We start from the raw sequence: 15808 nt of genomic DNA, 5'->3' as shown, positions 1-15808 counted from the left end.
AGCTGTGGACAGCACAACCCAGCAGAGGGCCTGAAGTCCCCAGGAGTCTGACCACCACCTCTGACACAGGGAGTGGGGGCAGAGGAGTGTCCAGGAAGAACTGGACAGTAGACGCTCAGCAGTCAGATAACGCAGGCTTTGGGAAGAAAGAAGGTGATGTAAAACCATGGTGAGAGCAAGAGAAGTGGAGTTCATTCAGTAAAACTGTGTTCAGAGCAAAAGGCAGGATTTTATGGGGCAGAGGACAGGAGGATGAAGACGACCTGCCTGGCAGACAGGAGCAAATGTGTGGAGGGAAAAAAACACAGAAAATTCCCAAAGAACTGTCCATATTTATGCACAGGGGCATGGTCTCTTAGCGGTCCATCCTGGTTCCCAAAGTGACCGTTTTCATCTAGAATATAACTGCGACTGCAGACCAAAGTTGGCAGTGAAGGCCTCTACCTTCTTGCTGCACATCAGAAATTCTGTTTCCTGGGGACTCTTCCTAGATTCTGTCCTTCTTTCTGGGGACTCCTGGAGACCCTTTCTCTCATGGCCTGGCACAATCTCGTGGACTTTCACTGCTTGGCCTCGTGTGGTCATTGCATGGCAATGTGGCCTGAATTTTTAGAAGACAAGGTCATTTCATCTCTAAGCCTCTGGGGTGGGATCCCCAGCTCTGAAGAAAGAGGGGTTTAAGAAAAGCCCAGTTTGCTGCAACATTTATCTGGGAAAGTCAGTGTTTAATCGGAGAAAGTCTCTGGGGTCAGAATTTCAAATAATGCCAGAGAAGGAAAGGGACGTCCATGGCCCCTCATGTCACAGGAAGTCTTGTTTGTCTTGAGCTGTTATCCAACCATCAGCTGTGGGAAAACAGAGGCTATCTGCCACTTGTTTGTTTCTTTGTGGGATACAGTTTTTGCCCCATTTCAAACCTGGGAGCCCAGAGGTAGCTGTGTCCTACCTGGAATTAGCAGTGATATCATTTATTGAGTGCCTATTATGTGCCAGGCACTGTGATTTATATGGATTTCCTTATTAAGTCCTCCCTTCCGGACCGGGCGTGGTGCAATCCCAGCACTCGGGAGGTTGAGGCAGGAGGATCGTTGCGAGTTCGAGACCAGCCTGGGCTACAAAGCGAGCTCAAGGCCAGCCTGAACTGCATAGCGAGACCTTGCCTCAAAAAGACCAAAAAAAAAGTCCTCCCGTATTGCTAGACACTTTTAGTATAAGCCCATTTTATAAAATGAAAAAACTGAGGCCCAGAGACAGACTCCAGCATAATGGAATATGATCTATGCCTGCGTTTCTCTGACTTCAGCAGTCCCAGGAAGCTGTGTGGCTGGGACATGTTTGCAGTGTTGGGGTCCATAATGCACGGCCCCCTCCTCTCACCTCCCAGTCACAAAACTGCCATAGCCCCATACTGTTTAGGTTTCCCTGCCTTAGCATTTAAGGGCCCCTGGCAACCTGAGAGGGAAAAGACCAGCTTGCTGAATAAGCAAGGATTGAAATTAATTTCCAGTACAATTCCTCTATACCTGCCTGGAAGGGAGTGGGGAAGCCCCAAATCACAAATTTCCTGGTCTGCACCACCCAGCTGAGAAACTCTCCAGTGCCCCCTAGTGGTCTTTCATACCTGTGTTCTCAAGGGTTGGTACTCTGCACAGGATATCCCGGGGCAGGGACATAGAAACAAAGGTGCACTTATTCAGTGAGGCACATTAAGGAAATCCCAGAGCTAAGACTGGAATCCAGAGCTCCTGGCCACCCAGGCCTTTCTGCTCCCCTTCTCTTCCTATACTCCTCCATGGCAGCAATGTGACAACGTTTATTACTTATGACATAATTACTATGTCACAAGTTGAAGGCACTCTTACACGTGCCACTTCTACTAGATGTGCTGTGATACTATTTTACTCATAAACTCCCTCCCGTCCACAAGTGCATGGTGCAGTTTGTAACAACACCCCCTGTTAATATGAAGAGTTGCTCCCACCTCCTTTTCACATTCAAGGGCCAGGCTTCTCTCCCCTGCCTGGCTCTGGCTTTCTCCAAAAACCCAATCTCACCACCTCATTCGCAGGAATGTCCAGAGACACAAGGAGATAAAGTCTCCTGGCACACAAATCTTACTTAGAGTGGCTGGAGGTGACAAAGGAAGAGAGGAAACTACAAATGCAAAACGGCCCTCAGCTTTTCTCTGGGGGAGTGGGTATGGGAATAGGAAATGGCAGCAGGAGGGAAAGGGTATGGGCAGGCGGGACTCCTGCGGGGATGGAGGCCGAGTGTAACAACTGCTCACCTTCGCTAGCGGAGATGAATGGGCAGGCTGGTCCAGGAGCAGCACAGGGGCGAATGCTAATGCCCTTAGATCTCTGTAAGCAGGAAGGGAAGCGATCAAGGTGTGACCCCCGGCTCCCCTTCTCCTGTCTCTTGTGAGATCTCAGTCTTAAAGGAAAGAAAAGGATGGCAGGGCTGCTGGCCTTTGGAGGGCTGCCTTTTCGCCCCAGAGTCTAGATGTAGACCCCGGATAAATTCTCCTCCACGGGGCGACGGAGGAGCTACAGAACTCGGGGTATAGAGACCAAAGTGGGGTTAGCAGTGGGGGAAGCCAGAATGGGAGAGAGGTTCCGATAGTGCTGCCTGGGACCCGAGGTCCATTTGGAAGCCCTGCCGATGACTCAGCCAGGTGTCCGGAGCGTCCCAGAGGCCGGCTTTGCTCACTTCTAGGAAGGTAGAGGGCCGAGGCGCAGGATCCTGCGACTGTGGCAGCAGGTTAACGGACTCCCGGGGGGAATCTGGAGAAGGGAGAGCAGTGCAGCCCCAGCTCCAATCCACACACCCTCCTGTCTATAAATAACCCCAAGTGTCACTTCAAAGAGGACAGGGAGCGCGGGAGAGGGGCTCCCGGGCCCGCAGGCGGGTGCAGTGGGCCCCGCACACCACGCCCCCCACCCCGGGCGAGTTTGCATAAATAAACAAATCCAGGCCGCCTGCCCCGCAGGAGGTGGAGGAGGAGTGAGGAGGAGGAGAAGGGAGGGGGCGGGAGAGATTAGTTTGGGAAGTAGCACGGATTGCTCATCCGATCCGTGCGGCCGCAGGGAGTGTGTCAAGTTACAGAGGCGCCGGAATCGGCCCCAGCGCTCCTCGGCGGCGGCCGCGACCCACCTCTACCAGTGGGGCACTCCGCGCGCGCCCCTGCGCCCGGGGACTGAAACTGGCTGGCCCGGGGGACTCGAGACACCCAGCGGCACCGACTGCGCGGCACCAACGCGGGGACCCGGCACGCGCTGGAAGGGAAAGGCGCGCGGAGAGCTGGCCAGATGCCCCCAACTTTCCTGGACTTGTAACGTTCTTCGAAATAACTTTTTGCTCACTTCGTTGTACTCTGATTTCCGCTGGTCGTGACTTTGGGCTTTCCCTCACCTACTGCTAATTTTTCCGGTCCTCTTTGCACGGAGCAAAGGAAAGGGACGTTTGCCAGCAACACAAGTCCTTTCCCCTAACTCCGCAGTTTGGATTGCTCCTTTTGGTAGCGGCTTTGGCTTTTATTTATTCTATTTATTTATTTATTGATTCTCAAGACCCGAGGGGATGGTGGCGGAGCGCGCCCGCAAAGCTGAAGCCGCTGGCGTCCGCTGCCCGGGGGAGCTAGGCGCGCCCGGTACGGTGGCGCAGGCGGAGCACTGCGCGCGGCTGCCTAGCCCAGGGGCGTGCGGGCTGCTGGCGCTGGCGCTGTGCTCGCTCGCGCTCAGCCTGCTCGCCCACTTTCGGACTGCGGAGCTGCAGGCCCGGGTAGTGCGCCTGGAAGCAGAGCGCGGGGAGCAGCAAATGGAGACGGCTATTTTGGGACGAGTCAACCAACTGCTGGACGAGGTCTGTGCTCTTTGTTGGCTTTTATCCCTCCCCGCGGCGCCCCCTCGCGCAGCCTCCAGACTCCACCGGCCAGTGCCCAAGGGCGCTCGCTCTCCGCCCCGAGCCGTGCCCCCCGGGCTCGCACCAATTGTCTGTGGGAGGACTTGGGCCACAGACAGACGCCGCCCGGCCAGGGACCCGGAGCAGCTGGGCGGCAGGAGCGTGACCCGGGTTCCCGCCCTAGCAGGCGACTCCGATACCCCGCTCTGGGAGCGCCCTAGGCGCGCTGGGCAGGTGGAGGAAGGCAGGGCGGGCGGAGCCGCGCGGAGGCAGGCAGGCTGCTCTTCCTCCCTGGGGCCTAGTGGGGGTGGTGTGAGCCGCCCCGCGCCCACGCGGCTGGCAGCCAGCCCTGCGCCCCGGCTGCAGCGTGCGGAACCCCAAGCCCCACCCCCACGAGAATCGGTACCGGCCTGTTAGGGCGACATCCGAAGAGGAAGAGGAGGCAGTCGGCCAAGTGTGCTGGCGTGGGGCAGAGGGCACAGTCTTTTCTGGAAGTGGTGTCTTGGTCCTTGCTGCTGCCCCAGGCGGCCAGGGCCCAAATGTGGGTCGCCTGGCCCTGCTGTCCTGGGGCACAAGTGAGCCCATACTTTCCTGTTCCTAAAGGGGATCTTCTACTCAGGCGCCTCTGGAAGGGCCCGCAACACTTTCTGGGAGAAAGATGCTGAGCTTCCTTTGATCCTAAGTGGGCTAGAAGCTGCCAATGTGTGCCTTAGCCCGGGCGATCTTGAGGCTTCAGGAAAAGGGACCACCCTCTGGGAAGGAGAGCCTCCGGTCTCCCTGCACCACCAGAGCCAAGGCTGGGGCACCATCAGAGCCAAGGCTTGAGAACGTGAGGCCTGGGGACAGGCGGGGAGTCAGGGGCACAGAGGACCCAGGCCCAGTGGAGCAGAATGGGGTGGGGGGAGGCTGCAGTCTGGGTGTCCTGCTGGAGCAGCTGGACTGGAACGTTCCCGTGGGGAGGCTTGGGAAGGGTCTCTGATGTAGCAGGAGGTAGGGTGGAGCTGTGAAGAGCAGGGCAATGCCTGCAGCTACCTGGATTTTTATCCCCACTGCTACTTGGAAGCTGTGCAACTTGGGGCTACTATGCTAACCTCTCTGAGTTTGCAGCATGCTGGTGGTGATGGCAAGCTCTAACTGGTAGGTGCTGTGGGCATTCTGGCAGGACACACTGGTTTCCTACAGCCAGGCCTCTCTCCAGGGCCTCTTGTGCTTTCCCATTCCCCAGGATGGTCAGGGAAGGAAGGAACACCCACAGGCCAGGGCACCAGGCTGTTACTAGTGCCCCACGGCTGCCACCAGTCACTTCATCCCCACTCCTGCCAGCCCCCAGGGAATCCATCCCAGCTGGTCCCCTGGGCCTGTGGCAAGCCTGGGTGCAGTAGGAGGAGTGGGTGGCCTTGCTGGCTGGCAGGGTATGCAGAACCTTCACCCACACCCCACAGCACCCCACCCATACCCCATGTTTGCAGGGATTGGCCAGCAGAGAAGGGGGTTTGGGTGCCTCCTGGACCTCCGGGGCCCTGGCTGTGCCCAGACCAGCATCTGACTCTGGAGCTTAAACTCTTGCCGCCCTCTTATGGAGGTCAAGGTGAGCCCTGCTCACCACCACCCCCGACCCCCGCTTCCTGATTCTCTGTTCAAGACGCAGCCTCACTGCGCTTCCTGCTCTTGGTGTGGGGCTACTTCACCCACACCCCACAGCACCCCACCCATACCCCATGTTTGCCCTGCAGACTGATGGGCAGTCAGATGGGCTCCTCATCTGCCAGAGCTAAAATCACCCTCAAAGATCATCTGAAGTGACCCCCATTTTAAATGGGAAGTCTGAGGCCCGGAGAAGGGCAATAGGTTGCTCTAGGTCACATGATGAGATCTGAGACCAGAACCTAAGTTTGCAGACACTGTAGACAGTGCTCTGTCCTCCAGTGTTTACTGAGGGCCAGCTATGGGTTAGATGTCGTGGGAGACATACTTCTGTCCTCTACACATAATGGCAAGTGGGACCCAAAAAGACAATGGGCAGTGACCACGTTGTATGGGAAATGGCGATCATGGAAGGGGGCGGGGTAAGTGTATGCAGTGCAGCCTATTGGCAGTGGCAGTCGTGGTGGTCTTCCTGGGAAGTAATCTTTAGGTGAGCAGTTGAAAAGGAAGTAGGAGTTTGCTGGGCAAAGAGCATGAGTGTGGGGCTTTGTGCTAAGGGCCAAAGGAACAGCTTTTGGAGGCTGGAGCCAGGGGGAGTGCTTTGCCTTGGGCTCAAGGAAGTCCAAGGCTTTGGGAGGTGGGAGAGAAGGAGGTGGAAGCTGTGGCTGGAGAGAAAGGAGCAGCTCAGCTGGAGAGGGGCTTAGTGACAGTGAGATCTACATGAGGGTAATAGGGAACCACTGAAGGGCTCTGAGGCGGGCATTTGTGTTCCCAGAATGAGAGTTTAAGGTGGGCAAATCAGCAAGGCCAAACTGCTGCAAGCCTAGGGGCCATGACCAGGACTGGGGCAGACACGGGCAGAGAAGGTGACTGGACATGGTGGCCATAGTCTAGGGACCTGAGGTTGGCAGGGAAAGGCATTGGGGTCAAAGGCACTGAGGGGCCGTCTGGTTGGCAGAGGCCTGGCACAGGGCCTATGGTCCTGGGGCTCCCAGAGGACACTCTAGGGTCACATGCATCCCATGGAGTAGCCACCAGCCACACGTGACTTCTTATATGTGCATTAATGAAATTAACTAAGATTTAAATTTGAGTTGCTGGGTCATACAAGCCCCACCTCCAGGGCTCCGCAGCCAGGAAAGCTAGTGCCTGCCACACTGGGCAGGGTGGTGGTGCTGCAGGAAGTCCTCCCCATGGCACTGTCCTAGGGGTAGCTTCTAGCCCTGCAGAGGTGTCCCCGAAGCCACTTGAGGGAACCCACCCTTGGCCTCTCCATTCCCAGGAGTGTCCTCAGATCTGAGCAAAGACTGAGGAGAATAAGGGGTGAGGCAAGGCCTGGGGGCAGGGGCCAGGAGCAGGTGAGGAGAGGGACAGGTGGAGGAGAGAGGCCACATGGCTTTGTTTTCAGTTACAGTCATGCAGAGGGCCCCCTCTCACACGGCGCACGTAGGCGGCTGGTGAGCTCAGGGGGCCAAACCCAGGATTCTATCAGCTGTGCCAGCCATGTAGCCTCAGGGGAGCCCTATAAACTGCACTGAGTCCCCCCTCTGAGACCCTTGGAGATGGCACTGAGAAGTGCCACCACCAAAGGCCAAGGTCAGGACCAGTGAGCCTTTATGGGGCTCTAGGCACTGTGGCAAGTGAGCCTGGACCATGCCTGGATGTTGGGCGAAGGGTAGGCACCAGGAAGGCAGGGGTGCTCGAAACAAGCTGGGGACAGAGACTGCCTGTGTGCCCGGCAGGAGGAAGAGGGAGGGAGGACAGGCTGAGGCAGTGACACTGGTCAGGTGGGTCAGCAGCCGGAAGGGGTGGGGAAGCCGGAGTGCGGTTTCCGGGCCTCGGCACCCCTCCCCCACCAGTGCCTCGCTCAGGTCTGGGACCTTTAATGAGCACTCCAGCTGCCTGCTACTCGACTTGCTTGCTATGAAGAAAGACACTGGAATGTCCCAAATGGAGAAAATCAGATGACACCTAGAGCCGACAGCAGTGTGCAGGGGGAGAGAAGGGACCAAAAGTGGCCAAATCTACTTTGTGGGCCCAGGGGAGCAGGGGAAGTGCTCAGCCACCACCTTCAAGGGGAATGTTGCAGGATCCCAGGCAGACTCCCCGTCCCTAGTAATAAAAACAGTGGTAACAGGGCTATCACTGCTCGGGTAGCAAAATGCAGGCTCTTGATCCTCCCAGCTTCCCAAGGGATTGGCGCTCTCATGAGCCCATTTTATAGATGAGAAGACTGGTGTCACTGTCCCTCCCTCCCACTATCTGCGACTCATTCTTCAGGCACTGAGAAGACCTCCTAGGAGAGGGACTGGTTGAAACTTCCAGGCTAAAGTATCAATGAACCCCCAGGCAGATTCACTCACCCCTAAAAATAACACCTGTCAGGTAAATGGCCTCATATTTATAGGTGGTTACAGAGGCCAAAAGTGATTAGAGGTGAGATTATGGCAGTGGCTGAAAGACTGGAGCTCCAGACAGGGTCCCCAAGGATGGAAATGCTGGAATGAGGGTGGGTGCAGGCCCTGAATGGGGTGGAATACGCCCCCCATGCCTCCAGTCCCAGACCCAGCTATTGACGCCTTGCCTTGGGGAGTGTGTCCTGGGAATAGGGCTTCACAGCAGTCCACAGAAGACCAGATGATCAACTCGCATAATCCAGTGGTCCCTGCTGGGAGTGTGGGGTGACTCAGTGCCGTGACCTCCAACCTAGAGCAGCCACAAGCACCCACTCCCCTACCCCCACTGTCAAGGTCAGGAGCTCCATTTTCTTGCCTGGGCTGCCCTTGAGGTGTCTGCTTTTGGTGCAGAGGTGGGGGAACAGTGAAGCAGGCATGCCCGCCTGAACCTCTGCCACTAGTCATGTGACCAGACTCAGAACCCTGATTGGAACATGGACATGACAGCATCCCCTCAAGGGCTGCCATCGTGATAAATAAAATCATCAACTCATGGTTGATTACAACCTTGTAACTCATGGTTACCACTCATGGTTGTAACCCTTAGCTCCTTCCTCATCACTGAAGAAGATGAGATGGGGCCCAGGGCCACAACTTGTATTCACAGCTAGTATTTATGAGTGCTTCCTGTGCAGCCAGGCATTGTTCAAAGAGCTTTTTACCTCTAGAAAGCTTTCTATCCACAAAGTCTTCACAATAATCCTATGAAGTGCTTACTACTTTTACAGTTCCCTTCTCACAGAAAGGAACATGGCAGCCTAAAGAGGTGAAGTAACTTCCCCAAGGTCACACAGCTAGTGAGGAACAGAGCCTCAAGACCTTGAATCCTGGCCCTGGAGCTGGCATCGTGAGGCACCAGGATTGACTCATATGGGCAACATACTGTATCTAACCTGCTGAGGCTGGGCCCAGTCAACCGGGGGTGGGTTTGGCTCCCACAGAGGTGGCATTTGCTGAACGGACTTGGTGTCAGGCTCGCATCGCGCCCCTGTTGTAAGAACCCTCCTCACCTGCACCTAATGAGGAGCCTAGCCAGCCTGTCCAGGCCTGGCTTCTGGACTGCCTGTGAGGGATGGGTTTGTTCCTGTCTCTTGGGATCAGCAGTGCCCAACCAGAAGCTGCTTAGCATCCAGTCTGGGCCTCACCCAGTGGCACATCATGGTCCTTCCCATCAAGTTTTATATAAGTTGCAATCCCAACTACTGCTCGCTCACCGGCCCTTGCTTTTCTTTTTTCCTTTTTCACCTTCTCCAACTTCCCAAATAATATCTGTCTCTCTGTACCAGCTGTGGTGCCCCCTTTAGACCCAAGCTAGGGTTTAATGTTCTGAAGTAGCTGGTGTTTTAAAGTTACTCTCTTTCCTTCTCCTTGTACCCAGATGTCCTCAAAGGCCTGCACCTGGACCAGTGACCAGATGGCTGTGTTAGAATCACCTTGGGAGCCAGAAAAACACTGGCCAGATCCCTTACCTGGGCCCGTACAGATCCTGAGGGGCTGAGGGGGAGGCTTTGGGGTCATGGAGAAGTGTCAGAAGTCCAGCTGCACACTGAGCACTTCAAAAGACTGCCAGATTTAAAGAAAAATCAACAGTAGGTTCTCTGCTGCCATCACTTTTCTGAAAAATGGAATCACCCAAGGGCAGGCTCAAAGATTTGTGGGCTTCCCCGCACCAAATACTGGCATTGAACACATAGCCTTATGCATGCCAGGGAAGCATTCTGCCCCTGAGCCACAGCCCTCGCTCCTCTCTTTACTTCCTTTAGTTGGACCCTGACCTCAGAGCAGCTCATTGAGTCTTCAGTAAGTGAGAGAAGTAAGCAGGTGTTCCCAAGGGAAACTGAGGCCCCAGCAACACCCCACACTGACACTCCCTGTCTCCCATCAGTGCTGCCATTTGCAGGGGGGATGTGGGGTGGGGTAGGGAATCCCCACAGACAGCTCTCCAAGGCACTTTGGGGCGGGTGGAGGCTGCTGGCAGCTCATGCCCTGCTCCTTCAAAGAGCCTAGGCAAGCTGAGCACAAAGGGACGGAACTGCCTGCCCGTAAGGCTGGGCCTGGCCTCTGGGAGGGACACTGGTCTCCTGTCTCCCTGGCTGGAGGCTGCTGTGAGGTTTCCCGACACCCTTCATGGCTAGGGTCCACTTGGACTGGGCCTCGGTCCCTTCCGCCCTTTCCCTTCCTCAGCCCCACCCCAGCCGTGCAGCCTTCCACAGACTGGAGTAACCCTGGTCTTCATTCTTGACTGTTGGCTTAGGCAGGTCCTTCCCACTGCCACGGGCTCCCCTGCCACCCAGCCTCCCACCAGTGGCCGCATTTCTCCCTGCCCCTTAGGTTGAAGCAGGGAGGCCTGGCCGCCCCAGCCCTGTCCCAGACCTGGGCTTCTACTCTCCCTGGTTCTAGACATGCACAGTTTACTGTTAGGCTACGGGGATCCTGGGAGGGTACTTCTGGGTCGGGCCTGTAGGACGGGCCAGGAAGAATGACCCCTGGTTTCGGGGTTTCAGAAAGAGGATTGGGTTAAAGGGACATTTGCTGGAGCTCTTCACGCCCGCCTCCCCGACTGGCTCTTGGGCTTTCCTGCTTGTAGGCGGAGGCTTAGTGACTCAGGAGGTCAGAGGGCCGTCCTGTGCCCTCCAGCCTCCCCCACCTTATAGAATCAGAGTGTTGGAAGGAAAGGCCTTTGTGAGGCACATGCTGCTGGGTGCAACGGCACACACCAGTAATCCAAGCACTCAGGAGCCTGAGGCAGGAGGATCGCCACAAGTTCAAGCCCAGCCTGAGCTACATAGTGAGTTCAAAACCAACCTGGAATGCATAGTGAGACCTTGTCTCAAAAAGAAAAACAACATGCAGACACTGAACGGGAAAACCTCCTCTGCCTCCCACACCTTTATCTTGGTGTTGCTGTCCCAGCCCTACATGCTGTCCTAGACCCTCCCTCACTGCCTGCCCTGCCTGAACCAACGCACACCCGACTCATCTGCTCCCACCACCTCCTTGGGCCTCTCTTATCATCCATACTGCAGCCAGGGAGCCCTTTTACAGCACGTCGCTCTCCCTGGCTGCCCAAGGCTCTCAGACCAGAAACAAATCTCTCATGTATGCCGCGTGTGGCCTGTGGGCAGCCCTTGCCAGCCACTCCAGCTGCATGGCTACCTGTCCCCGCTTTTTGCTCTCCGCTGTTTGGAGTTGCACTGTTCTGCCAGGAGCACAGGCTCTGGAGCCAGATTGCTGAGCGCAAGTCCAGCTCTACTAATTATGGCTGTGTGACCTTGAGCAAGTTGTTCAACCTCTCTCTGCCTGGAGGTGTCCCTCTGTTAAGTGGGAATGATAGCAATGTGTCTTGCTATCATTTACCTTACCTTTGAGGGTCTTGCCCTCAAAGGTTGTTTTCAGAATTTGAAAAAGTTAAAAGAGAGAGCTTTGAACAGCACCTTGTCCCCCAGCAACAGATATTTTAATCTGGAAAGGGCCAACCAAACTCCACCTGTCACCGACAGAGTGAAGGACACGGGCTCTGAGCCAGGCTCCTGGGTTCAAATCGTGCCTCTGAGCCCCTGGCTGGGTGCGGCCCCGCGGGTCATCTCCCCTCTCTGTGCCTCAGTTTCCTTGCTCGTGAACTGAATGCCGAGAGCACCGATGCATGATGCATTTGGTGCATTTCCGTGCTGGCTCTGTGCTGGCCCCTGCGCCTGGCCTCTCACCTGGTTAGTTGCCCATGTCCTCCGTTCAGCTGTCACCCCCACGATGAGCCAGTTAGGGTGAGCCTGTGACGGGCTCTCAGAACCTCGCTCCTGGGCCACAGCTCTGTAGACACTGGCTGCTTCCTAGAGTGTCAGCACTGTGAGGGTGGCCTCACACCTGCTCAGCTCTGCACATCCCCAGCACTTGGCACACTTGGTGCAGTGGGGTTTCCACACCCATGTGTGCAAGGGAGTGGTAAAGAGGTATGGCCACAGCTTCCCTCTTGGCTCTGTGAAGGGGGTTGCCACCTCCCCTGCACAGAATGAGCCCTGACCCCTGAGACCCTGCAGGTCCTGGGCTCCGTGGCTCCCCCTGTAACCAGCTGCAGGGCCCAGCTCCTCCACGCCTACGAGGCAGCAGCAGTTCCTTGGGTCAATCGGAGGCAAAAACTTTGCGAGAGAAGTCTGGGATGGTCACACAAGGATCTGTCTCCGCTCCCTGCCTTTTTCTGAGCTATAGAGCAAGGGACCACAGAGATCTGTGCTTCTGTCAAAGAAGGGAGCAGACAGACCCTCAGGCCCTGTCTCATGGCCCTGGCAGGCTGTGATCAGGTGCCAAGTCCAAAGCACAAAGAGCGCTGCAGATAGAAGAAGAAGCCAGTTCCTTGGTCCCCCGCGGAACCGCTCCAGTGCACAGGCCCCAGGCAGCCGGGTGAGTCCTGGTGGGCGGGTGTAGGCTAGACATCCGGGCTTCCTCCAGTTTGATTCCACCCTGCCGAGCTGCCTGCACCCTGAGGCATGTGGTCCCACGTGGGCTCTCCCTTGAACAAACCCCTTCTGTGGGGTTGGCCCTCCTCTGTGGTCCCAGGGAGCCAGCACTGAGTAGCCTCTGCTGCTGGCTTCAGGGCCCTTCCTCCCCATCCCCATCTCCTCTGAGCTTAGCCCAAAACCCACCTCCTCCCGAGACCGTAAGGACCAGCCTAGTGGGCAGACCTAAGAGTAAGTAATTCTGTTCTAGTGTAGAGCAAAGATACCAGCTCCTGGCCCAACTCATTCTCTGAGGGCTCAGTCTCCAGCATTTAATCAGCATAACTGCTCCAGTTGATAGGGTTAAGTGCTGCCCAGTGCCTGGCACTGGGATGATCGGGGCACTGGCAGAGGTGCAGAAGCTATGCCTGCCCACCACAGTCACGTCCTCAGGTATCCACTCTTATTTAGCTTCTGGTCTCAGGGTTAGAAAGACCCCACCTTGCTCCCTTCCTCTTACGGGAAGCAGATCTGGGTTTCCCAGCACAGGCAGAGGCATGGTGAGTCTAGAACACATGGCCACTTGCTCAGTGGTGCACTCGACATAGCCAGGTAGTCAGGCCTTGCAGTAGCCCTGGACAGACAGACAGACATGGCCTGCACCTGGCCACTGAGAACACCACCTTGCCAGGCAGGTGCTCATGCTGCCTCATGCCTGATGCCTCTTTTGGTTTTCTCTTCCCATCTGCTGCGTGGTCTAGCAGATAACTGTTATTACCTTATTCCACAATTGAGGACATCAAAGCCTCCAGGGGTTCCATCTCCTGCTTGTATTAGGGGAGTTGTTGGGGAAGTCAGGGTGAGACCTGTGGGCCTGGCCCTGCCTAAGTAGCTCAAGGTCCTATCCACACTGCTAAGCCTACACAGGATGGACGCTTCATCCGAGTTTTGGGGCCACCTGTGCTAAATCCAGAGAAAGTTCCAAGGGCAAGTGGGTTCTAATAGGCTGATATACTAATCAAAAACTAATAATTAAGTGACATTTTTCCCTGAAGGGCCTAGCTCAGTGCATGGTACACAGTGCTTGCTACTTGTGGCTGGGATCATTGGCCATTACTGTCAGTGATTCCTGGTCTCTGTAGCATTCACCTCTGTTATTTTATTTGGTCTCCATGTCCCTTGGGAGGTTGGCAGGGGACAATACCCCCACTTTACAGGGTCCCACAAAAGCAGGGCCAGGTTCTTGGTCACAGCGTGCGGAGTAGAGCTCTGGCCCCTCTCTCCTGTTCCCCACACCACGACGTGGACCCAGCCCACATAGGACAGAGGCCAGGTGGAGCCAGGTCCCTTTAAGGGCCCTCAGGCTGGGCCATGGGGAGGGAGTGGCCCCTAAACCCAAGGCCGGCTGGAACTGCATTCTCTAGGGGAGCGAGTGGCCGCCTGGCATTTTCCCTTTGATACTGATACAGGCATTTTAATAGCTTCGACCCATCAGGCGGGTGATGTTTCAGCTCTGGCCATGCAGGGCATTCCGGGAGGCCCTGGCTGCCAGCAGGGGAGAAACGGGAAGGCTTCTGCCCTCAGGGTAGCAGGGGGTCCATGCAGGGGCTGGGAAAGGCTCCCACCCACTCCTGAGCCTCAGCCTAGAGACTTCGGACCCGAGCTCTCAAACTCACGCACCTACGGAGGCCAAGCTGTTGCCTAAGCAGGTGAAGTCAGACGGGGGAAAGAGTGCCATGCCATCTACGAGGAGGCAGCCACCACATGGCACCGCGTGGCCCACAGCTGCCAACCCTCCCATGGTACAAGGCAGACTGGAAGTCAGAGCTTCATGTGACATCACCTGATCTGTACACAGCCAGGACTTACCGAGCACCTGCCACGTGCCGAGCCATGTTCTAGACACTGGGGACATGGCAGAGAATAAAACAAAACAAAGTATCCATGTCCTTGTGGAATTTACCTTCTAATGATAGAGGGAGGCACTAAGCACAATAAATATGCAAAATATACAAATAAGTAAATCTAAGGAGGAAATGAATCAGGGAAGGGGATTGGAAGTATAGGTATAGGGCTTACAAAGCAAGGAAGGCCTCACTGGAAGCATGCCAGGTGGACAGCTAGGAGAGGATGTTTGCAGTGGGGCGAGTAAGCGCAAAGGCCCTGAGGCAGGAGAAAGGCTGCTAGGTGCGGAGCAAGAGGCTGCATGATCACCCTGGCTGCTGTGCTGAGAACTTGCTGTGGGAGCATGGGTAGAGGCAGAGGGCCCTATTGGAAGGTTATCACAGTAATTGGGCCCAAGGTGATGAGGTTTGGGCCAGGTGGTCCTGGTGGAAGTGGTGAGAGGGGGCTGATGCTGGGGGCATCTGGAAGATAAAGAACATGAGCAGATCGTTGAATGGGTGCATGACAGTGAAAGAGGCATCAACGCCCATTCTGAGCACCTGGCGGGATGCAAATGCCATTCTCTCCCCATGATGAGGGAGTTGGTAGGAAGCAGAGGTGGTCTGGGCAGGGGAGAGCGATCAGGAGCTCAGTTTTGTAGTGCTAATTCCGAGATGCCCGTGAGTGGACACATCTAGCAGCCATGAACATGTGCACTGGGATTCTATACGGAGGGCCAGGTGAGGTCCTTGAGGGAGTCATGGTTTAGCAGCAAGAGGTGAAGCTCTCGCCAGTGGTCCCGGTGGCCCACAAGACTTAGGTGTCAAGTGGACAAGAAAAAGCCAGTGAAGAGGACCATGGGGGCAGCCAGGGCGGCAAGAGGGGAATGGAGTGAGCTGGCTGCTTGGGAAGCAAGCGCTGGAAGTGTTTCCTGGAGGAGGAGCAAGCAAGCACTGCCCACGGAACTGTCACTGCACCTAGCAGCTGAGTGCCCGAGGGAGAGAGCCCTGTGCCTTGACAGAAGCCGTGTGCGGCTCCTGGTGTAAATGAACTATGTGGAGGGAGACGCTGACCCGGCAGGAAGGCAGAGGACTCGCTGGCCTGTGGTCCCTTTATGGGCAGGATGGGGAGATCAGGGGAAACGGAGGGGTTGGTTTTGCGGGGAGCACAGATGGGAGGGTGCAAAAGGGCACTCAGGGTCACAGAGAGAAGTTCTGGTTGGTGACAGTGGCTGGAGCCACCATGCGCACTTCTGCTGGCACCTAGCGCCATGCTGCTGTTGGATGAGCCATGAGCCCGTTGGTGACAACCCGAGACCAGGTTGTTGCAAACTTCACCGGCTGTGGCCTGTGGGTCATTGACTAGCTCTATCACTTTCGCAGACCCGTGTCGCGTCCCCCTGAGGGACAGGCCCTCGGGTTGTTGGTGGGAAGGGGTATGCACATAGGCTCTGAAGTGTCTTCCTGCGAAGTGCCGTTCATGAGCCAGGCTCAG

The 15808-nt window shown here is 56.2% G+C and overlaps 1 protein-coding gene across 14 annotated transcripts in view; it reads left to right on the top strand.

The window, feature by feature from the left end:
- Positions 1 to 3008: 3008 nt before the first annotated feature.
- The window catches only part of Col13a1 (collagen, type XIII, alpha 1), a 136976-nt gene continuing 124176 nt past the window's right edge, over positions 3009 to 15808 (top strand). For 8 of the 14 annotated variants that reach the window (XM_013517032.1, XM_013517028.1, XM_005390075.2 and 5 more), the window contains exon 1: positions 3011 to 3861. In XM_013517032.1, the coding sequence (XP_013372486.1) occupies positions 3580 to 3861 (282 nt within the window). In that variant the 5' untranslated portion in view covers positions 3011 to 3579. Of the gene's footprint in view, positions 3862 to 15808 lie in introns of all 14 variants that reach the window. The other 6 variants (XM_005390076.2, XM_013517035.1, XM_013517030.1 and 3 more) reach the window with 3 other exon arrangements.

The sequence above is a fragment of the Chinchilla lanigera genome, unplaced genomic scaffold, assembly GCF_000276665.1.
Source record: "Chinchilla lanigera isolate Chin_1 unplaced genomic scaffold, ChiLan1.0 scaffold00036, whole genome shotgun sequence".
Taxonomy (NCBI): Eukaryota; Metazoa; Chordata; class Mammalia; order Rodentia; family Chinchillidae; genus Chinchilla; species Chinchilla lanigera.
This window is presented reverse-complemented; position numbering and strand designations above follow the sequence as displayed.